This window comes from Xenopus laevis, chromosome 6L (assembly GCF_017654675.1).
Source record: "Xenopus laevis strain J_2021 chromosome 6L, Xenopus_laevis_v10.1, whole genome shotgun sequence".
Classification (NCBI taxonomy): domain Eukaryota; kingdom Metazoa; phylum Chordata; class Amphibia; order Anura; family Pipidae; genus Xenopus; species Xenopus laevis.
Window position 1 is genome coordinate 126,980,169 of NC_054381.1, and position 26,197 is coordinate 127,006,365.

The 26,197-nt window shown below is 38.9% G+C and overlaps 2 protein-coding genes across 5 annotated transcripts in view; one reads left to right on the plus strand and one right to left on the minus strand.

Annotated features, from left to right (window-relative positions):
* The window catches only part of trim55.L (tripartite motif containing 55 L homeolog), a 61,380-nt gene extending 44,166 nt beyond the window's left edge, over positions 1 to 17,214 (plus strand). The window contains exons 9-11 of one of the 3 annotated variants that reach the window (XM_041565189.1): positions 2,313 to 2,594; positions 6,166 to 6,256; positions 16,656 to 16,741. In XM_041565189.1, the coding sequence (XP_041421123.1) occupies positions 2,313 to 2,594; positions 6,166 to 6,256; positions 16,656 to 16,660 (378 nt within the window). In that variant the 3' untranslated portion in view covers positions 16,661 to 16,741. 3 annotated transcript variants of the gene reach the window in all.
* Positions 17,215 to 17,508: 294 nt separating this feature from the next.
* On the minus strand, positions 17,509 to 19,253 carry LOC108719276 (corticoliberin-like). 2 transcript variants are annotated; one of them, XM_041566451.1, is made up of 2 exons: positions 18,931 to 19,253; positions 17,509 to 18,540 (listed from the first exon to the last, which is right to left on the minus strand). In XM_041566451.1, exon 2 carries the CDS (start codon positions 18,489 to 18,491, stop codon positions 17,988 to 17,990), a length of 504 nt encoding a protein of 167 aa, XP_041422385.1. In that variant the 5' UTR covers positions 18,492 to 18,540; positions 18,931 to 19,253; the 3' UTR covers positions 17,509 to 17,987. The 2 variants fall into 2 exon arrangements, with proteins under 2 accessions (XP_041422385.1, XP_018123538.1); XM_018268049.2 differs by having other exon boundaries at positions 17,509 to 18,585; positions 18,931 to 19,252.
* Positions 19,254 to 26,197: the final 6,944 nt, after the last annotated feature.

The window sequence follows — 26,197 nt, forward strand, 5'->3', positions numbered from 1 at the left end:
TTACATGATTTTCTGATAGACTTAAGGTTTAAGGGTCCAAATTACAGAAAGATCCATTATACGGAAAAGCCCAGGTCCCGTGCATTCTGGATAACAAGTCCCATACCTGTATTGGAAGAAGCCTATATTCAGACAAATTCACTCTAATGAAGTGAATTTAAATAAAAGTAGTTCTTGTTTCTTAAATATAAATCTGTCATTTTGATGTTTTATGACTTATCATGTGGTGCATAGGTGCATAAATAAAGTTTATTACACAGATCTCTATGCAAAAGGGAGTACTCTAGGTTTAGCTGCAGAGCCTTAATATCCAGTTCAGTATCCAGCAAAGCTACATATTGTATAAGTGTACTTGCCACTTCCAGGGTGTGTCGGACTGGCCCACCGGGAAACCAGGAAAACTCCTGGTGGGCCCAGGTGTCAGTGGGCCCTCATGCTGGCATATTTCAAGGTCATTCTTTATTTCTATGAGAACAAAAAGGCTAAATAGATGGGGTAATAGATTATAGTATTTAAAGAAAAGAGACTAGGAGAATAGAGGTTGAGTGAGAAGAGGAAGAATAATAGTACTTAGACTGGGCCCCTGGTCTCCCAGTCTGACACTGAGTACAGTATATCTGTCTATAGCCAAGGAGGTCAGTTATTTTACATACAATGTCTGAACGACTGGAGTCTGAGTTGATTAACACTTCTTAATCTCCATAATCAAGAGCATTTTTTTAATAATTGAATTTCACTGTAATAAAAAATAACATCCATATGGTAAACCAACCAGGTTGTACTGCATGCTGTAGTCTGGTAGACTTTCCAAATTAAGGGAAAGATAACCTGAAAACAAAAATATCATCAAAATCCTTAATGTGCCAAATAATTTGACTTCCTTATATAGGAATACTCATATCATTGTGTGAAGCTGCTATAAGAGTCTGCAGACTGAGGAATAACAAGTCTGTGTATTGTGAATTGGTGCCCAAAATGTAACCAAAATGAGAAACTGCTTTATGAAGAAGCTGAATTGTAGCTTCCTCTTTGATGTCTTTTTACTTGCATTTAACCAGTTCCACATATAGATCTTTTATAGCCTGAATTCACAACTGCAGTTGTCTACAATGAATCTCATCTGTAAGTTGGACATCCATCTGGTCTTGCTGCAAAATCACTAAACTACTCTGAGTTTTGTGCTAATGACACATATTTAATCCCTTCTGCCATTGATAAACAAAAATGTGTCCCCAAGAAATCCTGAACAACACATATGAGATAAAGGTGATCTTGGTGAATTCCTTGGCATATCTGATTTCCATCAGATTTACCAAGATTGTTTATGAGTGTGATAGACACAGATTATAAGCGTGATTTCGCCATTCAATGGGCTTTACTTTACAGTATCATCAAATTCCCCATTACGACTAGGAGATCATGTCATGCAGTATTTATGCATTTAAGGGCATCTAGCCAATTATTTAATTTATTATTCAATTTATTCAGTATACTATATAAATGTTTCAGGGAGATGTACTCTATTCCACTTTAAATGTGATTGGGACACTGGTTGTAAAATTCAGTTTGATATGTATCTGAGTACAATTTCTAGCAGCTACAGTATTAGGCTTTTTATTACTACAGGTATGGGACCTGTTATCCAGAATGCTCAGGACCTGGGGTTTTCGGATAATGGATCTTTCCGTATTTTGGATCTTCATACCTTGAGTCTACTAGGATCATTAAACAGACATTAAATAACCCCAATAGGCTGGTTTTGCCTCCAATAAGTATTAATTATATTTTAGTTGGGATCAAATACAAGCTACTGTTTTATTATAACAGAGAAAAAGGAAATAATTTTTTAAAATTTGGATTATTTGGATAAAATGGAGTCTATGGGAGAAGGCCTTTCTGTAATTCTTATGAATAATGAGTTTCCGGATAATGGCTCCCATGCCTGTATTATAAATACATGTAAATACATCATCATGAGGCTTTATTATCTGTATAAATGAAATTACTAGTACTGGTAATAATGTTATTAGAAGTGTAAAATATTTATCAAATTTACTCACCATTTTTTTCTGCTTTGTTAGCAACTCAAAAAATATTTAGATAATGGGTACAGAATGGAAATGTTACAAGGCTCTATTAAAACCATTCTATTTACCTAACAAAGCAATTTGATGCTTTTGGTTTAGCTCATTCTCATTAGGTACTGTAAATGGAAAAGCAATACACTGTATGAACATAAGCTTTCAGATTTCCTCATTCATGCCAAAATATAACTGTTCTTTTTTTTTTTTACTTTATCTGTTCCGATAAAGGGCGAGGTTGAGCCAAGTGATATTCAACAGGCCTCTGAGTCTAACACTCAAGTGCCGTCAGCAACAGAAACCACTGATCCCTTGCTTTATCCTAGTTGGTATAAGGGCCAAGCACAACAAGAATCCAGCACAAACAAAGTCGAGTTGGGTGATGCTCTGGGTCCTGTAGATCAGTCAGTTCCTAAGGAAATAACCGTAAAGAATGATCTTTCGTCAGTAACCCTTAAAGAAAGTTCAGCAGAGGCTGGAAAGGACACCAGCTCATCTGCAGCAATTCCACAGGTCAGTGATTGTCTCCATGTTGCAATTGTTTGACAGTGTGACATAGGTACAAGCCTTTCACAAAGAAGACATTCGATTCTTATACTGCTCAGAACACTTGCTTGCTAATAAATATGTTTTGGCTGCTCTCAGGTTTGCTTTTGCAAAGATTCACAAGACTAATTTATCTTACCACTTCCTGCTGTGTCCTGCATTAGTGAATTATAAATCCCCAACAACAACAAAATGAGCCCACAACCTTAACATAGCCAAATGATATTAATGCTCCTAAAAAGATTTAAGGTCTTCCATCTCCCAAATGCATATTAAAATAGTATGTCTGTCAGTGATATAGAAGATGCACATTTAGAGCCTTGTTTCTCTCATTGTTGATAACATTTAACCTCCATACAGTATGGGGCCCATTTACTAAGGGTCGAAGTGAATTCAAAGTGAATTTTCGAATTCAAAAACGTTGAATTTAGAAGTAATTTTTGGGTACTTCGACCATCGAATAGGCCAAATTCGACTTCAACTTCGATTCGAATTGGAAAAACTTCCAATATTCGACCATTCGAAAATCGAAGTCTCTTTAAAAAAACGTCACCATCGACACTTCGCCACCTTAAACCTGCCGAATTGCTATGTTAGCCTATGGGCACCTCCTAGAACCTACAGCCAACATTTGGCTAAGTTTTTAGAAGTCAAAGTTTTTTTTTTGAAAATCGTTTTATCGATTAAATCGTTTGAATCGTTCGAAACAAAGGATTTAATCGATCAAACAATTTTACTTCGATCGCATATGGCCATATTCGATCAAAAAAAAACTTTGACTTCGAAAATCGTATTACTGCAATTCGATGGTCTAATTTCAACGTTTTTTTCACTTTGAAATTCGAACCTTAGTAAATGTGCCCCCAAGTATTAAAAGGCAATAAGTTTGCCCCTCTGCTTCTGTGTGTGATGTCACATGTCTGAACTAATGCATACAAAGCTAAAATGCTTCTCTCTTAGCATGTTATATAAGCTCTCTGTAACACATACCAGACACATTTTACTTAAATACTATATGGCCAAAAAGTCTGGACACCTGCCTGTCTAACATCTCATTCCCAAACCAAAGGGACTAATATGAAGTTGGTTCTCCCTTTGCTGACATAGTAGCCTAGCTGAAGGTGTTCCACTAGGTTTTGGAACATTATTGTTGGGATTCTGGTTAAACTTCAGTTTGGTTGGGTTAGGGCTCCATGCAGGTAAGTTCTTCCAATCTCATCTCAGCAACCCATTCTGTATGGACCTTGCTTTTTGTTGATGGAGGTGTTAGAGAGGAGTCTTCACAAACAGTTACCATAATGTAGGAAGCAGAGAATTGGCACCAATGTTATTGTACCCTGGAGCCTTGAGGTTTGCTTAAATGCCTTTCCCTTCCTTCCCCCCTGGCTGTCACTCACTTTCTTCCTCACTTCCATTGGTCTGTCTGCCCAAATTCCTTGGAACTGTGTCCCCCATGCCTACCCCTAGTTCTGTCCCTGATTGTTACACTGTTCACAGATCTATTTTTCAAAAAAGAAGATAAAGGGAGGTATCCAAAAAAAACTATTAGCGTAAATTTGTCCTATGTCAATCATCCATAGCAACAAATCAGTATTTAGCCATAACTGGTGTAATGTAAGCATATTTATGATTGGTTGCTAGTGGTTAGCGGGACAAGGCCAGCCTTGATACATTTGCATTTAGCCACTGAATTGATGCATATATTATCTGCATCTCATTGCTTTGTATGCTACCAATTATGCATACTGTGTAAACACTGCAATATATCATTACACACTGCATTACTTTATTACACATTGTATTGCAAAATACAAACAACATGACATGACAACATTGACAAGTTCAAATTCAGCAATTTCATAGGAAATATGATATTGAATATCTACAAGTGATAAGACTTCCGGACCCACTCGGTCAGCTATCCATTAGCTATCAACAACATTACCCTAGTGGATCTCAGAAATAGCCTTTACCTCGCAATGCTGTCAGGAATAGAACTGCTTTATCATGGGGCTATTTAAAATCCCTTATCCTTTTACAATTCCAGTTTCTCTGTGGAAAAGGGCCAAGTGAAGCCTTGCACTATTTTTATGCTGGCATTTCTTCAATCACCAGGTTTATCAAAACATAATACATTTTCTTTCTCCAAAACAGTTGCAAGAGAATGTGTTGTAAAACAAGACATGCCCTTTAAATAACAAATACGTGACTGGGATACGTACACACACAAACAGCAGATGTTCCCTGGCAGCAGAGAGTGTGGAAGGGCTCCAGCCCTGTTCATCTACATGGGGAGAGAAAGAAAGACGTACAAAATGTTCCTTTATATATTACATATGTGTTTCCCCCCAGAATAGGTATATTGTACATCAAATAAGATCCTGCCTACTGTTTCTAATAAAAAAAAAAAAGATTATTTGCTAATGGTTATTTAGTTACATTTATTGCCTTTGATTGTTCTTTCTGTACAACCAATTTTTTTCACACTACACTTTGTGTGGCCATGCCCATTTTCATACCCATCAACGCTCAAAACAATATTTCTCGGTAATATTTTTTAATAAGTGAAAGGGAAATTATATAATAATAAGAGTGAATGCTCAGCCACACATGCCCAGAGTTATATGAACACCTAGGGGCCCATTTACTTAGTTTGAGTGAAGGAGTAGATATATATATATATATATATATATATATATACACACACAGTATATATATATATATTAGTGAAAGTCTGTTTAAATTGCTTCTGCATGGTCTGAGGCTTCTTTGTTACATGCTTTTTACTATGTCCAGCTTCAGCAGTGTATAATGAATGTATTTGTGCAGCTATGTGTGCATTGTTCCCGATAACCTAACACTGTTTTCCCTTGCCTTTAAAATAAAAATAAATGGAAGGTTCCAGCTATCTGTTCATAAGGCATTAGTGCATAGATGTTAGAACTAAGGACTAAATATGGTGATTGATCCAAACAGGTCCTTAAGGTTCACATACATAAAGCCAGCAGTTGCCAAAACTCATCCCCATGCCTACCAATGACATTTCTGGTTCCCCTGTAGGCATTAATGTTATAAGGTGAACAGTGGAAGCCCCTCAGTAAATAAAAGAGACTACAGTGGGACAGAAGATATCACCCAACTATTGTTATCATGATTCCCTTCCAGTGGTATAACCTGCCCTGTCAGTGCAAACCAACATACTGTTCTTTTATTCATCCCCATCTATAAAAAAAAGGGTTGTGACCCAATATTCGGTGACAGAGCAGTTTAGAGTGAGCTACACTGATCTCCTTTAATGCAAAGAGAATCCCTTAACAATGCTAAAAGGGAGTCAAGAAAAGGGAGCGACAACATTTATTCTAAACCAAATGTTGCTTCAAAGCAATAAAGCAGTTCAGATACTGAAATGCAACTCACAGGAAGTTCTTTGTTGAGCTTGCCAGCTTGATAGTGTGCATTTTACTGTATAGTAAACCGTATATCTATACAGAGATTGTATAAATGTCAATTGTGAAGAATGTTTCTTATTCCCTCACAGGAGTTAGCACTCTGCTTATCAATTCTGGCTTTATTTTTCATTCTGCGTCATCTCTGGAATCAGATTCAGTATATGATATTTACTATCATGGGTACGAAAGACTTTATTTTATTTACTAACATTTCATTGTTCTATTTCCCACTGATTTCCAAACGATAATCTTTGAGTAACTAAAATTTGTGCCCACTGTAGGACTATCATCAGTATGACTCCATTAAACTGGGTATTTGCAGTGTGCTATTAATTCCGTATTTTTTTATATTGATATTGAAGAGAAATAACTTTACTAAAGCAACAAATCAGTGAAGGAACATGTTATTCCTTATTAAGTGCCAGGTGCAGGATTTATCCACGTCAATTAACGGTTCAACGAATACTAAGTGGTTTAAAACTATCCTTGTAAATGCAAGGAGAACTAAAGCCTAACTAAAGAAGTAGCTGGAAATGTTGTACATTATGTTTTGGGCTTCTGTAACAGCCCAAGGCAACCACAGCCTTTTATCAGTAAATATCTGTGTCTCCAAAGATGCCCCAGTAGCTCCCCATCTTCTTTTCTGCTGATTCACTGCACATGCTCTGTGCTGCTGTCACTTAGGGCTCTTACTCACGCGCGTTTCCGTTTTTCGTCGTTCAGCCGCAGGGGAGCGCAGGAATAGACGCATTTCATTATTTCAAATGGGGCTGTACTCACACAGGCACATGTAGGCGCCGAACGCAGATTGAGACGCAACATGCTACATTTTTCCTGCGTTCGGCGCCTACACGCGCCTTTGTGAGTACAGCCCCATTTGAAATAATAACTCACAATATACAGTACACATAGAATAGAAATGTCACAATATAAGTCTGAGGCTGAACAGTGAATAATAATTGATACATTCTCAACACAATTGGCTTTAGAATTTAATAATCAGCTTAATAGACAGGCAACCCTCGTTTTCTGCTTGATGATTTGTGTCGACCCCTAAGCTTAGCTTCTCAACAACACAAAATCCGGTGACAATTTTGAAGGCGTGGGTCATTACTACTATAGGCTGGTTCATTAAGTTCAATATATAAAATAGGGCATTTCTACCCTTATTTATTTTTAGTGTGTAGTTCTGCTTTAAGTTTGAATTTTAATTGAGAATGAGCTTTTAATTGAGCTTTTTCTCAAAAATAGAAGATTTTGATTGATTTTGGAGATTAAGTATTTTTCTGTTTCCCAGGCAGAAAACCTACTGCACAAACCTGTAGTATTTTGCCTAATCCAAACTATCCAACATGTAACTGCTTCAAACTATGCAACTTAGAACTGAAGATCCAAAGAATATGGAGAAAATAAAGCGTGCCCACAAAATGCTTTAATCCTAGTTCTAAAAGTGGTGGTTCTCCGTTGAGTTAACTTTTAGTATGTCATAGAATTCTAAGAAACTTTTCAATTGGTCTTCATCATTTATTTTTTATAGATTTTTTTAATTTTCATTTTCTTTCTTCTCACTCTTTCCAGCTTTCAAATAGGGGTCACTGACCCCATCTAAAAACAAATGCTCTGTAAGGCTACAAATGTATTGTTATAGCTACTTTTTATTTCTCATGTTTCTATTCAGGCCTCTCCTATTCATATTCCAGTCTTTTATTCAATTCAATGTATGGTTGCTAGGGTCATTTGGACCATAGCAACCAGATTACAAAAATTTCAAACTAGAGACCTGCTGAATAAAAAGCTTAAAAACTGAAAACCCACAAATACTAAAAAATACAGAAAGAAATCGCCAGCACTTAGTCTAACTCATGCTGTGGCATTGAGCAGCTGCTAGAAGCACCCTTGTGCCAGTGCTCGGTCTAACCCACAATCTGGAGTTAACCAGCTGCTGTAAACGATGAAAAGCCAATATTTGCACACAAAAAGAAGGAGGTAATAATAAAAAATGAAAACCAATTGCAAATTGTCTCAGACTATCACTCTCTACATCATACTAAAAGTTAACTCAAAAGTTAACTTTATGCCTAGTTGCCCCCTCTAGCCTGCCCATCATGAGTACAGTGTCACTGATACAGGCAGAGCTGTATTCATGCAATAAGCACAGATCCTTGGTCTGCATTCCATTCCAGAGCACAAGGTCCTGCACCTCTAGGTGCTTGCTCCCAGGGGTAATTGCAACAATATTTTGCCCTTTGCACTGTGCTTCATAATTGACTCTTTCTATATATGTAATTTGTCTATACAGACTTTCAGCTGTGCAGGAGGCAAAGCAACAGAGAGAGAGCCGGGAAACAAGTTTGGGGGAGTGACATCTAGTGGTGTGTGTCGATTGTAAGGGTTTCAGCAAAAATAATGAAAGTGCATTAAGAGCACAATTCAGTCAGGGTTTAAACAATGCCCTTTAAATCGTCAGACCCTGGTTCATGGATTTTGCTTTGCTTTTCTTGGCAAGTCAGGTTTTTAAATGATTATCCACATTAAGCAGGCAATCATTTGCCTTTCAAACCTGCTCACACAATTCATCTTCTTGCCAATAATGCCCTTTGCTGCTGCCTCACATAATATATGCCCTTCCTCTTTCTCTCAGCTTAAAACAGATTCATTCAACCCCCCCTTTTTTAAGTTATTTTAAAAATAAACAAAAAATACTACTTTGCCACCCTCTCATGTATCCTCTCTAAGAACTATAAGAGCACCTATAGGCGTTGCAATGCCTTAAATAGCTTTAACCCTTTCAGCACTGGTGCTCGGCCCTTTGATCTGTGCCACTAGTTGCCATGTAAACAAATGAGCCTCATACATCAAAGAGCTGAAACACAGAGTCTAAGGTGCCAGCATGATGGTGCCATATATTCTTGCATTAATGTCATTTAAAAGTTTGAAGCAGAAAAAAATGGAATGCACAGAGGTCATGTTCCTCAACTTAAAGCAGTCACATATGTTTCACAGAGTACCCCTTAAATAGTGTTTGCTATTCCTTTTGGATTTTTCAGGACCACCTTCAGTAACCATAATGCCCCATATTATTAAGGTAGCAGGGCCCACTGGTCACCTGGGTCTCCTGGGGGTGGGCCGTAGAGATGAAACATGGCTTGCACTCTAACAAACCCCAAAGTACAGGCTGAGTAAAAAAAGTAAAAATGTATTCAAACAACATGTTCACCGTACATTATTCAGGTCCCTCAAATGCTATGAAGGAAAATTGCTTTTCAAATCCAACATGTTTGCTGGTGAGTTTTTACTGTTTCAATTAATTGGGTCTTTATTCTCTATAATTCCTAGGTGGTGGGCCATGCCAACAAGTAAAATAGGGGCCCCAGTGCAAAAAATATTTTGTAGGGGTGGCATGCCAAGCAGCCACATTCTAATTTTTTCAGGGGCACCCAGAACTGGCAAATGCATGCCCTCTGGCCTGGGGTGGCCAAGTTTGAAATCCAGGCTTGGCCCCAGCCACTCCCTGGATATGCCAAAAATCACTCTTTTCCATCTTGAAGCCCCCCCCAACACAGGCCCCTGACCGCATCGGCCCCTGTACATAAGTTATGGTGGCCCTGCAATTATTGGTGTACATTACCCATTTGATGCACCTGTCTGGATAGAGTCTGGATAATTCTAATAATTATAATCTACTACAGACGTAGCAGGGTTGGAGATACTAAGGGTCACCTAACACTTGCCATTTTCAAATGAGTCTCTCTGCTAAATTCTGCATTAGAACCATTTACTCCTAGTCTGTAACAAAAACTCTTAGTCTGTAACAAAAGCTCTTTAGCAGTTAGCATTAAAGCTGTCCCTAGATTTTCAAGGAAACTTCATAAATGAGGCTGGCCTCTTATGGGGCGATACTGGTCTATAGGATAGGGTGGGAAATATTCTGGATCATAGGAACTGGGGAAGCAGTGTGCTCCATTTTTATCAGAGGAGGCCTCTAATAGAGCTGTGAAGTTGTTCCTTGGGGAATGATGGCAACCAGTCTTAAAAAGTGTTGCATTACAAGGTGATCATGCCTCCGAAACAAGTTTGTTGGCCTTGTGGGTTTGGATTAACTGCTGACAGATCTCCATTTCAGCTCCATTTGTGCAGAAACCAAAACCAACGCCTCCCAGTCTAAAGTATCAAACTATTGAAAATTCAGTCGCATTTGGCTTTGGTGAGCATTACCCATGAATCCTAAGTACCCGAGGGCTATTCAGGGAATAATAAGAAATACAAACGGGATTGCTTTGACTACTGAAGTAAACAATAAAAAAGTTTCCTTTAATTATATTACCTAGTGTAAATAATACATTAGGTGTTTCTTCATTAGCTTTACAAAAAACTGTCATAAAATGAATATTGCAGCATAGCAGACTATGCATCGCAAATGACTCGATGCTGTCATTGTTGTATTACTGAACGAGTCAGGATTAGTTATCTTTCTCAGCGGTGTTTTGCAAAACTAGTTAATTATAGTTCCATGACTCATATTTCTGTCTGACTTTACAAGAACCAAATCTTCATATGCTTCACTTGTAAATCAAAGAGCATTAACCTGCTAATGAAGGGTAAGCAAAAAGCTACAGAAATGTGACGGATTGTCTGAAGTTCACTGACCAGTAATAAGGCCGCTATTAATAAAAGCCCCTTGGCGACAATAATAAATATGATTGCTTGAGTCTGTAACACCTTTTAAAGGAGCATTGGAGAAACTGTACTGTTCATACAGAGAGTACGAATAGAAGAATAGAAGGACAGAAGTAGATCGGGATGTAGGCAATGAATGAGCATTAAAAAAGAAATTAAGTTACCCTTAAAAAAGTGTGTTCAGATACTTAAATTGGGCACTATTGAAGTACGAAATACTCAACTCTCAAGGCATATTTTATAATTATCATATCTGTTATATGTATATATATATCTGCACTGAACTGCTGTGATACTTGAAAGAGAATTCCCACTCGTACAGAGGAAAGTGTGGTTTTTATATCTCAAGGGGGAAATATTCCCTGTTTAGGCTACAAAGTTCAGAGAAACATATTTCTAACCTTTCAAATGTCTATTTATTAACATGAATGGGAAATTTAATATTGCATTCTCTGCAAAGTTCAAAGAAATGCCATCTATAAATTGCAATGAAACAGTGCCCCCAGGGGCACGGCGATGATAAAAATTGTAGAGCGTTTGGTCTTACTAAGCAATAACTTTTGTGCTAAGCATATGTCAGTTACGGAGATATCCTTGAATTCAGCAAAAAACTCATATACAATTACTTCTGCCTTCCAAAAACCCTAATGTAAAGGAGCAGTACAACCTTTTTTTAATGAAGGGATGTGCTGTACAGATCTAACAGCTGATCAGATGAGGGGGTTTAACTTGTCTGGCAGATGCTTTGATCACAGGTAATAACCTACATTTCCAACATCAATGTCTTTTCAACATCACAATTCAGAATCAGGCATGTTTTGCTGCAGGCCCATAGTAAAATAGCTTGATTTTATAGCACCTTCAAATACGTAATAAAATCTAGGACTTAGAAGGTGCCACCTGTTTACCTCTCGTGTCTTCAGCCTGCTTGTGCAACCATGGCACAGGTTCAACCAAATGTGTCGTATTTTGAACGGGGTTAGCATGTACCGGTATGAGATCAGCTGTCCGGAAACCTATTCATCAGAAAGCTTCCTATTTACAAAAGGCATCTCCCATAGAATTCATTTTATCCAAATAAACCAAATTTTTAAAAATGGTTTCCTTTTTTTTTTTTGTAATAATAAAACAGTACCTTTTATAATTAATCCTTTATTAAAGGCAGAAACACCTATTGGGTTTAATTAATGGTTACATGGATTTCCTAGTAAACTTAAGGTTTGAAGAGCTAAATTATGGAAAGATCCATTAGCCGGAAAATCCCAGATCCCAAGAATTCTGGATAACAGGTCCCATACCTATAATCATGTATAGGCTTTCTTGGTAATAAAATGTTTTCTATGGTTATATGGTATAAAAGGAATAGTGGCACACCTTTCTCAACACCAAATGCAGGGGTGTAATTACAGAGGAAGCAGAGCCTGCGGGTGTAGGGGGGCCCAGGAGGTATAGGGGCCCCATGAGGCCAAAACATTAAGCATATTTAATATTTATTGGTAGAACAGGACAACCTCTGTATATGTTGGGCGCAGTAAACGCAGTAAAGCCCCCCCCCGGTCTGTGTGCATTTTCTTTGCGCTTGCGCGTGATCAGCCAAGGGGCACTGCAGGGGTGCGGGCCCTGGCCCAATTGCACCCTCTGCTCCCCCGGTAGTTACGCCACTGGTTGGGTGCTCTAAAATTAATTTGCTTTGGGGCCCAGTAACATCTGACAAAATCATTTTCTGTAAATTTGTAGGGACATGTCTGGTTACCCTTTATGAAGCATAATAGATTTCTTTGCAAATAGTTCTAAACTCAGAAGGGGAATTGTGTGGACGGGGAGAGAGTAAAGACTTACAGAGTGTGTTATTATGTACAGTAACCCCTATCTGTTCCTTCATTTAGAAATCAGTTGCACTTACAGGTATAGCTTAAAAGCAGAAGCACCGTCTCTTTTCTCAGCGGCAGTGACAAATAAAAGCTCAATTTAAGTTTTCTGAGTGTCTAGCTAATGTACAAAATAACACAATGTGACAGATAACGAGCTAGTTCTACTACACCAGTAAATATCTATTTATATGAAACTTATCGGAAACCAAAAATGGAATAGGAAATAGCTTATAATCTACAACAAAATTGTATTGCAGCGAGTATTAAAAACTATATATAAATTTATAGCTCAAAAAGATTTATAGCTCAAAACTGCTTTTTTTCTATCTCAATTACGACTTTTTTATAAAAATAATTTTCTATCCTGTGTAGAAATGGTATAATATAAATAATGAGATAGAAGCAAACAGCTAACGCAGTACATAGCAGCTTTAGAACAATAGAAGGTTACATTCTGCTTCGAAAAGTATGGAGTTTGAATTATCTCCGATTTATTTCCCTTGATAGATAACACACAGCACATCGTGGTTTTGTGGGGATTTCTTTATGCTGAACACAAAAGGAAGCCTGGAAAGACAATAAGTAATGACACAGCCGTTCCTGCACTTACCAGTGCTTTAAACCTCCTGATGCCTCACACGTGGGGCCAGATTCAGAGAATAAAGGACTCCTGGCAATAAAGGAAATGTGGAGCCCCCATCTAAAAGGGGTAGAAAATGTATAAATCAGTAATGTCTAACCTGCAACCCTCCAGCTGTGGTTGGACTACAATTTTCTGCATCCACCCTTGTTGGAGGGTTGACATCCCAATGTATAAACTGAAATATATTACACAGTATCCATTTATCTATTGTTTTCCCCTCAAGGCACCTCTGTTGCTGGAGGTCCATGGAAAATGGGGTCCATGAAAATTTTTCTGTATCTGCCCTGGTTGAAAGGTTGACATCCCCAATGTATAAACAGAAATATATTACACAATGTCCTTTTATCTATTGTCTTCCCTTTAGGCATCTCTGTTGCCCGGGGTCCATGAAAAATGTCCTATCTCTTAGTTTAAAATTGGCCCAATTCATATAAAAAAGTTCTGTGTCTTTTACTGTCCAAATATTTTTATTGCAAAATTATTGCTGAAAATAAAGCATATTTATTTCATCCTTTTATATTACAGTCACAAAGGCCCCCAAATTTAAGGCCAGACTACACAATTTTTTTTAAATCTAAAGTCTCCAAACATGGAACACACTTAATATTCTGGGTGTTATTAAATGTAATTGAAGCGGGAGATAATATACTTTACAGCTGTGTTTGAAGGTGGTTTATATAGGGGACACTGTGCCCAGTACATTGAGATTCCTGCAGAGTTGCAGTTGTGGGCAGTGGCGTAAACAGATGTTGCTGGGCCTCACAGCAAACTCAATTTAGGGCTCCAAAATATTGATGAGTTGGCCTATTCTACCAAGATATATTAAAATTGCTAATTAATTAGGGCCTCCCTGGGCCACCTACAATCCTGGGACCTCTTGCAACTGCAGGGTCTGCTTCCTCTGTATTTACAGCCATAGTATTGGATAGGAAGGTTGAGTGATGGCGGTAGGGTTGACACCTCTTCAATGTTGAACATGACAGATAGGTGCTATCCACTTCTGCAACACAATGTTAAAAAAAAGATCTACAGGCAGGCATATTTGTCTCAGTATAGTGACCACATGATTGATGCTTTCATTTATATTTGTGTGGGACCACTTACCATACATTATGCAAACAAACCTCAGATTCTGCATGTTTTGTGACACGGGGGATGCTGTAAAGTACTTTTGGGGGCAATAATGGAACCAAGAGGATGATGTCTGTTGCATCATTTCAAATGTGGCTACTTCAGTAATGTAGTAAACATGTTTGATCACAGTCTATTATAATATATTTGGGGATGGGCTCATTCCTATGTAAGTACACCTTAGAACTAAATACTGCATAGATAGCTGAATAGATAACAGGATAAGATGGAGACAGCAGGGGTAAATGACAATAGTAACAGTATTGCCTAACCTGTTGCTTTTTGAGTTGTCACAGATAAGTGGCAAAATTTCAGGCCCTGGTTTAGCTCATATAATGCAATATCCCTGCCATGAGCCATCCACCCTTAGCAATGTTTGTCAATGTTGTTTTACTTTAGCTCAGTGGTTCAATTCAGAGTGGTTCATAACAGGTTATAAATGAAAGTTCCAACTATCATTTGCTATGTGTCCCTCCCTGGAGAGCCAGGTTAAACAGACAGCCAAGCAATCGCTTCAAATTTATTCTGTTCCATGTGCTCCATCACCACATTGGGAAAGGTCCATACAGGCGAAGGACTCAACTCACTCTCACTTCCACTGAGATCCACTCTTTCTGCCCATTAATTTAACAAGCATATTAGTGTCATAGATCAGGTCTGCCCATATATTCATAAGGTTGGTCTGTGGGCTACTCTGCTTGGAAATCAGAATATCTGCAAGTGTGTGACTTCCTTCAGTTATGGGGAATATATTGATTTTACCTTTGTGATTAATTTCCCTAGTCAAAACCCACTTAAGCAGGTCCCATGGGTACAAACCATACAAAAGACGTACTGTAGGGGTACAAGTAGAGAGAATGAAACAGAGTAAAAGTGGGGGTGATACAGAAAAGGTTACATTGATGCAATTGTGTCAACTAAGATTAAAATAAAGGGAGAAATGGCACAAGCAGTGGCTGGTGTTGGGAAGCAGGCATCCTCTAGATATGGAGCAAGGAGGGGGAAGAAGAATTTCTTTGAAGACGGAAAACATTGTGCTGGGCAGAATCAAGTGATATGGATGAAGACCAGCAACGAATAACCTGGAAAATACATGCTTATAAATGGTGCTTATTGGTGTCACTTATAAACAGTCATTAATAATGTCACTTGTGTCACATGACAGATTCAGATTAGATTATTATACAAAATAATGGACCTCCTGTTGAAAAAATATCAGAACTTAAAAAGTCACCTCTGAGTTCACTGGGTCTAACTATATAAACCATTTTAAATGTAGGAGAACAATGGTCACATGTATATTTCAGTGGAAGTTATATTATGGGGCTGTACTTCACAAAGGGAAAGGTCTCAACTTGGGCCTTAAAGCTGTTGTAGAACTACAATTTCCATTATCCTTATTCAGATGGGACGTACAATTCCAATAGTCGGCACATAATGGCATTCCAGGTCCATAATACAGACACTCAGAAACTTTCACTGTCTATGATTGTTCAGTTAACCACAAAGACTCTACTATGTTTATGTTAAGAAAAAGAAAGGGAAACCTAAGCTGATTGGTGCAGTGTTGTGCTCTAATACCTTCATTGTAACTCCAGTTCATGTGTAAAGAATTCCTCATGCCATGCTTTTGTGCAGTTCTATCTGTCACGGACAGAGATCAGTTATTATTGCTTTTTTAATACAATTAATAGTATCTAGTGAATCACTGTCTGAATATATTCATTTGGTACCCCACCCTTTCAGGGTATATGTATATATGTAGTTTCATTCATGACAGGTAGAATGTATTATGATGCACTGGGATTCTGATTAGTTGAAATAGGCAATAGAGAAAGCCTGATTAGTTGCTCTTGCTGAACTAATGCTCCCATAATATTCAACCTGTCTTCAGCATGTTCATTTCAGCAAACAAAACAGAAGAGCCGGGGCTGGTTAGCTTCATGAATAATAAAGGAAAGAGATTGTTTGGCCTTTGAATAATAGAGAGGAACTACTTGTCAATCCTCTTGGTCCCTTGAATAATCCCTCCTAATATGGCGGTAGATAAAGAAGTCATGAAAATGTACTACTGTTTTTCATATGGGGCTTCTTCACACCAGTAGGGAGGAACACAATTTTACAGTTGTTAAGGGGTTCCAGTAAGACAATGGAGAATGTTCAAGGATAATGGATTCCTATAGGAATACATACACTCAATAAACAGTCAGTAATGTTCCCACACTGTCTAACTCATGCTTCTATCTTTTCCCATCAGAATGAGATTGCTGCATCTGTCCAGGGAGAAGCCCAGGAACAGACGGTGGCAAACCAACCAGACCAACCAGACAGTCCAGGTGGTACAAAGCATGTCTTCTCCTTCTCTTGGCTCAATACTGTACCCAAGTAACTCTTAGGCTCATCAGAGACTCTGCACTGGTGGATCCCATGTTCTTCATCCCTGTTGTGGTTGTTACTTCAATTCATTTTATTTCTTAACATTATATTACTGGAAATCGGCACTGGTCCATACCAAACATTCTGTCATTAGTGGTTTACACCATAAACCATTCTAGCATCCAGATGTGGCTACAACAGAACTTTTCATATTCTCCATACCTCATACAGAGATATTGTGGGACTATAATTCTCCACTTTTCAAGGAAAATCATTACTGTGGAAAATCTGCCAAAAGGCCTCTTTTAGTGAGTGACCATTATCATCACTTGTCTATTGTTTACTTCTCTGTGTGTCTTTTCCAACATTGTGATATCATTTGTAGCAACACTACCAAAAGTGTCAGTGTTTGTGAATTAAATGTCTACAATTCAATATTATTCATTTATTCCATGGAACCTTGCGTCACTCCTTCCTAATCTCTTGTCGGTGGAGTTTTTACATTAACGTGCCATGCTGGGGGATATTTTGTGATTACGTATTTCATATATGTGGTGCATGAAAGTCAACCTTGGTTTAGTTCAGAATTTAGGACCATCTCTTTCCGTGCAAAATTGTGTGAAATTGCACAGCACACCTTCTTACCAAAAAACTATAATAAACACATAAAGCTTTATAGATTTTATTAAAAATATAGATATTAAATGTTATGTTACACACCCAAGTTGTGCCAATGCTGAATAGATGTTTTATTATGGAAATGTATACAATAAACTTTGATGCAAAATAAATTACAACAATTCTTTCCCCTCCCAGAGGAAAACCCCTTAGGTTTCGAGAGATTTCCCTTAAGACTTTAAAATGCAACCCTCCCCAAATAGGTGTTTCTCAGGAAATATAACACAAGAATAACCTGTGACTGTAAAATAAAAAAAGGATATATTTACAAGCGACATCTGTTACCTCACTGCAGTTGAATATAGCCTGTGCATGCTGAAAAAACAAATATAGCCTGGGAACCCTTTATTGCTTCCCGAGGGTCCAGAAACACCATGCACTGGGTCGATGCTGGCTCCTCTGGAAGCAAAGGGGTTAAGATGCTCAATCTGCAACTTTGAAGCTGTAAAAAAATAAACAGATGGTTTCAGGGCAGCTTTATGGTACATCACCTTTTGTGCTAAATGCAGAGAACTCTTTGGCAGGGAGACATGTGCTATTTCCCAATGATGTCCATGAGTTTTCTGTTGCTGTGGGCTTGCTGGGCTATTTGCTCAGCTCTTGCCATTTCTAAGACTTCACGGAGCAAGTGAAAAGTCAGATCCAGGGAAATGGGAGGCTCTTCTGCACGCTTTGCTTTTTCTGTGGGATCTTCCTGAGCACTGTAAGGGCTGTCTGCTCCATCCAAAGCTGCCGCTCTCATCCCTGGCTGGCTGCTCCACTGCTGAGCCTGCAGTTGCTGTACAGCTCTCACAAAGTTACCTGCAGATGCCTCAGGAAGCCGACTGGCTGCAAACGAGCTTGGGGAATACTTATGGAGATTGCCTAAGCGTAGGAAATACTCTTCCCCCATGCGAAGTAAAATTGGCTGGGAATTGGACAGAGCAGGCAGGGGAGCTCCCGGAGAAGATGCTGGGGATTTACTGAAAGCTCGACACTCATGGCAGGGGAGGAGAGACACCAGTAGGATTCCTGTAGACACCCACAGCTGGAACTTCATATTACACTCCAAAGATTGAAGATCAGATAAAATTGATGCACAGGGATCCCTAGAATGGATGGGAACAGCACAAGGAAAAGGGCAGTGAGGAGAGCTAAGTAATAAAAGGAAAAGGGATGAAAAAAAGGGAAATTGGGGAAGGAACAGATGACAGAGTTAGTTTCCCTGGTACTCAAGCACTGTGAGTTTAACACTGTATTTAAACTGAAAGAATGTCAACTCACTATAGCAAACAGAAAGCGACATTTTCACATCAGATTTAATGTCTAGGAATACATATAACAAGTTCTGCACATCAGTAATTCTAGCAAGGACTCAGAAAACATTTGCTAAAAGTGTGCATACCTCCATGCATATGGTGAAGTTTCACATGGATATAGAAACATGACAAATATGTGATTTAACACAAACACACACACAGCATAAAAGTTCAGCTTACTTGTTGACAGAGTCCGTCTGGTCTCCCCGGGAAGTTGCTCGGTTGCTGCTTCGGCTGCTGCTGGGGTTATATCCCACTGTAGCATGGAAGGTAAGTGATGTTCGTACCTCCTTGTGTTGATTTGTCTTCCTTAAGATGCTGTCATTGTGTGGTCCTGGTGAAATAATTGTCTACAAACAGAAGTCTTGAACCTAGGTTTTATAGCTTAGACCTTCTTCAGAGATCACGCAGGTCTTGCCTAATAAGCTGACGCTTTCTTGACAACTGTTGCGTGTAACTCCTCTGCTCATTGAATAAATAATGTCTCATCAGAGCAATGGGCAGAGTTTGCTATTACAACAATGACTCTTACATCCAATTATGTTCTCGGATATTTATTGCCTCTTTAGTGACGTAAATGACACCTAAACTGGAAGTGATGTTCACAAGTCTCCCATTGACAAAAAATCATGAATGAGGTTTCCCATGTGGGCCGTGCAACACCAAGTGACCTTTTACTACCAGAGGTCAAACAGGCAGATATTTAACCCCATGGATGTATAGTAGGTGTGGAGTTAATGTGTCTGGTAGTGCTTGCAGAAATAATATGCTGTTATGCCCCCCAGTCACACTCACCAGCAGATTCTCACATATAAATGTGCAGAGTTGATTTCATCAAGGATGTGTTATACTTGTCCGTTTAATATTAAAGGAAACATTAAAAAAGGATGACATGTTGTGCATTATGTTTTACATTTTGCACAAATAATTATTTTTACCCTGCCAGATTCTGTTTCAGAATCACACACAAACCATAGTCTTTCATTTAAATAAATAAACTGCTTTGGTAAAATGCCTTCAAGGCTATGGGACATCAGGCAGTGGGTGCCCCTTGTAGTGATGATGAAACAAATTCAGAGAATCATCATCAGTGGCTTATTAATAATAGGCAATAGGAAGCAACATGTGTGCCTGATTATAACCCACAATGTGCCAGGTTCTTCTTCTAACCAATAATTGGGGGTTCTGAAAGGCTCACAGCACTTTCAGTTGCTGTTGCTGGGAATCGATTCCCGTTATTTCAATCCCTGCTGTTACTTGTAGCAGGCAGCATGCAAAAGCCCTTATGGTGCAAATGTTTTAGCCGTCTGAGTATGCTCCCATAAATCATTCTTCAAGCAGAAGTCAAAGAGAGATTTGATTTTTTTTAAATTGCACCCCATCCATTGTATGTGAGGCGGGGTGATAATAATCATTCATTTTGTGGAATAAGTCTCATTTAGGAAAACAAACATTGCAATTACCTATTACACATCCCTGGGTCTCATTCCTTGGGATAAAGTGTGAGTCAGTCCAACCCACATATAATACATAAAAGATCTTGTCTTGTGCTTACGGCTTCTGTCTTAACAATGATACAATAATATTACGAACTGGCACTGGATGCTTTGTGCTTTCCTGTTTTGCACTGACTTAATAGATTAATTCACCACTTACTTCTTACTATGGAGGTAGTACTTGTTATAAACCAGAATGTCTCCGATTTAATATGCAGAACTCTTATTGTGAAAGCTCCTTCCAGACAATTGATGTGATGCAATGGTCGGAGCCTAGGATTAGGGCATGGTACGTCCTTCCCCAATTGCTACTGTGAAGATGTGGCTCAATCACATTTTGGCTTGTAAAGATATGGGACCTGTTATCCAGAATGCTTGGGACCTGGGGTTTTACAGATAAGGGATATTTCCATAATTTGGATCACTATACCTTAAGTCTACTAAAATAAAGTTTAAACATGAATTAAACCCACCAGGATTGTTTTGCCTCCAATAAGTATTAATTATATTTTAGTTAGGATCAAGGTACTGTTTTATTATCACAGAGAAAAAGGAAATCATTTTTAAAACTTTGAATTATCTGATTCAAATGGAGTCTATGGGAGCTGGCCTTCCTGTAATGTAGATCTTCAATGGGCTTCTGGATAACGGATACCTGTACCTTGGAACAGAACTGAATTTTGAAATTCAATCATTGAAACTTCTACTATCTCTGACATACAGTGGTCTTTCATGGATTCCACTGCACGGACGGTAACAAAAGTGTTAACTGATCTGTCTGGTTTATGGATCTTCACCCAAAGGAGCAAACAGAAACTCAGATACAAAAACTCTGGATGTGGAGAAAAATAAAACATGTATACTGTGTCAGTTTGCCCATGGACACATTCCCTTTCAGTTACATCTGGACTAGGCACATAATGAATCTATATCCTGTGTTATAAAATAGCAAATAAATTAGGCATATGCTGCAGACTACACTGATTTCTGTGCAACCATACAGAAAACATTAGAATCAAAATAGTAATCCAGCCATACAAAATGCAGATTGTAAGTGTTTCCTAAAAAGAGATTAGCTAGGTAGCAATAGAGGATATAATATGTATATTAATGTTTTAAAGGGCTAAGTTGAGAACCCATACGTGTGTGCGTGTACAGATCTATATACACAGACACATGGGACACATTAGTGAGCATTTAATGCATTTAATGAAGCCTTATTTATGGTACATTTATTCTGCATCCACATACCACCACTTACCCTGCACTGCATTAATTTGTTTCTCCCTGAAAACTATTTCTTCTTACACAATCGAGCCAACTCTTCACTTCATTTACAGCAGTTCTGCGAGACAAAACATTAAACGTGGAACAAAATGTAGGTGGGGTTTAACAGGGATATCCACTTTCCTGCAATACTCACCTAACCACAGCCAGTGAATGGGATTCCCTATAGATTAATCAGTCATCTTCTGGCTGTTCATTGTGTGAAATGCTCCTAATCAGCAGCAGCAGAGTGTAAAGCTCCCATTAGTCTCTGAATTGCTTGGACAGGAAACAATTTAGACCTTTGGTCCCCTGGGAACACTGTCTCCCCAAACGTTGCCCCCCTCCCAATAACTTTGCCACAAGAAGTCCCTGGGTAGAGTGTTTTGCATTGTTTCTAAAATAGATGCTTCTACATATTCTGCACAAGAACAATATAAGGATAGTATGAGAACCGGAAAAGTAATTTCACCCTCTAAAAGCAAATATGCAAAGTTGGTGTGTTTGAAATTGGCAGAGGTAGAAAAGTGGGTGCGGACCGATTTTTTATGTGCGGCATGCTATGCACCTTCTCTCTTTTCTGCATGTCCCCAGATTTCCCTTTGAAAGACTGGAACGCTTAAAAACACATAGAACTGGGAAGTTTGATCTCTCAAACTCTGCACACACCCTTCAGTGCATTCTCTCTATCTCAACACAACAGGTCACTCAGTAGTGAAGCATCTCACAATGTCATCAATGAATTTTCTTTTCCTGGCACTTCCCAATTATCTAGAGTTGCATCCTCTCTACCTCAAATCCTCTATCCTACTTGCCTTTCATACAGCTACTAAAAATGCCTTACCCTTTAAACAAAACAGGGATTGTTTGTCCATATATTGCAATATATTTAAGCTGGGTTGAGTGCAGAGGTCCTCTTGTATTTGTCTATATGTATTTTGTAGTCACTGCCTTATTGCACCCCCGCCTAATGGTTTTAAAAATTAGTGGTGAGCACAACTTTCCCTTGTTTGTTATAGTTTATACAGGAGAAGTGACCAGCTCCATGTTGTAGCTCCCACCCTTCCCAGCTATAGTCAGGTGATCCCACTGGTGTCTAATAAAAGGGCAGCCAAGTTTGGGAGTTTTACTTTGCAAGCAGCAAGTAAGTTGCAGGTAAAACTTAGTCCCTTTGTAAAATGTATAATAAAGCAATAGAATTCTTAATGAATCAGATGCAATTTGAGTGTAGGAGCTTAAATATATTTTAATATATGGACAAACAATCCCTGTTTTGTTTAAAGTGTAAGGCATTTTTCAGTAGCAGTATGCACAAAATGTCTCTGTCTTAAATATATTGATAATGGATTGAGTGCAGAGGACTCTTGTATTTGTCTATATGTATTTTGTGGTCACAGCCTCATTGCATCCCCGCCTAATGGCTCAACAGCTGGAGCCGTCTTCAGGAACTAAGAACTGTTTTTAGTTCCTGAAGACGGCTCCAGCTGTTGAGCCGAAACCTTGATCAAATAAAACCTTTTTGTTTATTTCATATAAAGACCTGTTCGGTGCGGTTTTCTTTTTGATTATTACTATTGCTGTCTTTAACCAGCACACAGGCATTGTTTTTTGTTTGTCCATGTGCACCATGTCTAAGCTTATTATATATATATATATATATATATATATATATATATATATATATATATATATATATATATATATATATAAATGTTCTCTTAACTGAGGCAGTTTTAATGTCATATAATATCTTGAGTGAATTCTAGTTTGCCTATTTACATATTTCTTTTTGTGATAAAAACTTTTTTCATTCTTCAATAGAAAAAAGTTGTAAAGGCTACCGAATCTACGGATCGGAATAAACTCAATGTGGTTTGCGTTTCGCAAATTTTCCGCTGTTTCGCAAATTTTTGGGCGAAACGGGACATATTGGCCCATCACTAGTCATACTCTCTACATTATTGTCTGTATTTTTCTGTGTTTCTGAGTCTGCCACTAAACCTTACCCTAGCCACATGCTATATCTGTGGCATTACCAAACCATTAAATTAATAATCATCAAAGAGCTTCTTTTGTTCAAACTCAATAAGGGTCTTTTACGCCATGAAAGGCAGGGTGCAAATTGTTCTTTGTACCCTGCCTTCCTTGGAAAATAAATTGGCACAGGCCTCTGTGCTCCAAAACAGAGCTTCCCTAATGCTTGTGTGGTGTTTCTACAAATGGCCTGTAGGTGTCACTGTGCACATAATTTGTGCTGTGCATGCACAGTACTTTCTATATAGCTTGGGGTGTTGTGAAGCTACTGTTGATGTGTAATGTCTGCATGAATCTGCTAATAAAGCATTATTATACTCTACTCATCCTTGGCTACCAAAACACAACAAATTGGCGACAAGATGTCTCCTCTACCTCTGCAGCAGCCTGCACTTTTCCTTCCAAACCCTGGTGAGCCTACCATACCTTTTACTGCTTGGATCTGTATGTTTGAAAATTACATTATTGCTGCTGGCAAAAGGGAGATTTCTGCTGCTAGAAAGCATATGCTTTACTGATTCACTGCCTGGGAGCAGAGGGACAGCGTATATTCTATACATTACCATAACCTGATGAGACTTATGAAACTGCACTTACTGCTATAAAGAACTTTTTCCTGTCAAGAGTAAATGTGTTTGCTGAAAGATATAAATTCCGCCAACGTGGACAACGTAATGGCGAATCCACAGAACAATTTGTAGCAGCTTTGAAAGAGCTTGTTGTTACCAGTGAGTTTGGGAATCTAACAGATGAAACGCTAAGAGACCAAATAGTGGAAAAATCAAACTCACCTCCCATTAGAGAGAGAAAATGCCACAGAAAATGCAGCCGTACGGAGGGGGGCGGGGCCCGGCTGCACGTCACGCACCAGGGCCCGCCCCCTCTAGTTACGCTACTGGCTGATACATTTATTCCAGACAAGTTTATATCCACTGCTAATGTCAGTACTGCTTCTGCTGACTAGGGACACTCCATTAACCTTATCAGCTGTTTCTATACTACCAAAGGATATTTTCTTGAAATAGTTTGCAAAAGATCCACTGGGTTTCACCAATTGTTTTAACAATGAAGAAAACTGGAGGTATTTGATTGTGTGTTGATCTTCGTGAACCTAATAAAGCAGTTGTTATGGATAATCAGAACTCCAAGGAGCAAAATTCTTTTCTACTCTGGATCTTCAGAGTTTTTATCATCAAGTATTACTGCATGAGGAAAACAGAGACCTCACTGCATTTATCACCCATGATAGTTTGTTTCAGTTCAAGTGTGTACCTTATGGACTGGCTTTAGCACCGAGTTGTTTTCAAAAACTGATGTCTTCTATACGCCATGACTTACCTGGTGTGCAATGCTACTTGGATGATATAATTGTCTACGCTCCAACTATGGATCTTCATGACAAGTACCTAAAAAATTTTCAGCTGTCATTTCTGGGTCATATAATCTCACAAGATGGATGTAATGTCCTCCGCTTACTCTGGTGGTCTAGTAGTGTTTCCCCTTGCATGCGGGGGGCGGCCGTCATGCCTTCGGTGGGGACGCCCGCTGCATGCGTCCTCTCTCTTGCAGTGCCGGTTCCTCTATGACTGCACGGCTGCACTCTCCCTTAGTTATGCGCTGGCGTGATGACATCATCGCGCAACGGTGCGAAATTTAAACTATTTAAAGGGACCTTTTTGAATTTCTCACTGCCCGTTGTTAGGTTCAATTAGCCTTGTTCCTGGGTGTGTTATTCTTAGTGAATACTATTGATCCTTTGTGTATTGACCCTTGCCTGCCTGCTTTACTACTCTGACTTCTCCAATCCTGACCCTGCCTGTCTGTGACTACTCTGATCTCTCCAATCCTGATCCTTTGCCTGCTCTCCAAATATTCTACGCTCTCCAACCTGATTCCGGCCTGTCTGACGATTCTCTGCTTGTGCTGGCCCGGCCTGCCTGTTCCTTCCAGTATCCTGGTGAGAGGATCGTGCCCCTCCTCTCTCAATTAAGACCTGGCGGCATCCGATTAGCCAAGGGCTCCTCCCGAAGTGAAAGGTGGCAGTTAAGGCAGAAGTGAGAGCCGAGACCAGGGAGCTTAGCTTGGGTTCTGGATATAGGGTGCCGAACGTGACAATGGACTACTGCCTGACCATGTCAATGCAGTTACACAATCACCTACTCTGATTTTCAGACCTTACGAGCTTTCTTAGGTCTTACTTCATGGTATTCTAAGTTTATTCCCAACTATGCTTCATTTGTGGAGCCACTGAGAGCACTACTACGTGGAACTTTAAGCCTGGTTTGGTCAGAGACTGCTTAACATAGCTTTGAAATAGCGAAACAGTTAATTGTGAACAGTCCAGAGCTAGCTTTATTTGATCCTGCACTATCCACTATGGTTACTACAGATGCTTCAGACTATGGCGTTGGTGCAGTTCTCACACAGATCCATGCTGATCATACAGAGAAAACTGTTGCATTTGCATCCAGAACACTTACAGAGACAGAATGTAAGTATTCCACTGTTGAAAAAGAAGCTCTAGTAGGTGTGTGGGCAACAGAAAAATGGAGAACCTACCTATGTGGTATAGAATTTACCTTATGCACTGATCATAGCCCTTTTAACTACACTGCTTACAACAAAGGGACTAGGAAGAGCTGGAATGCGTA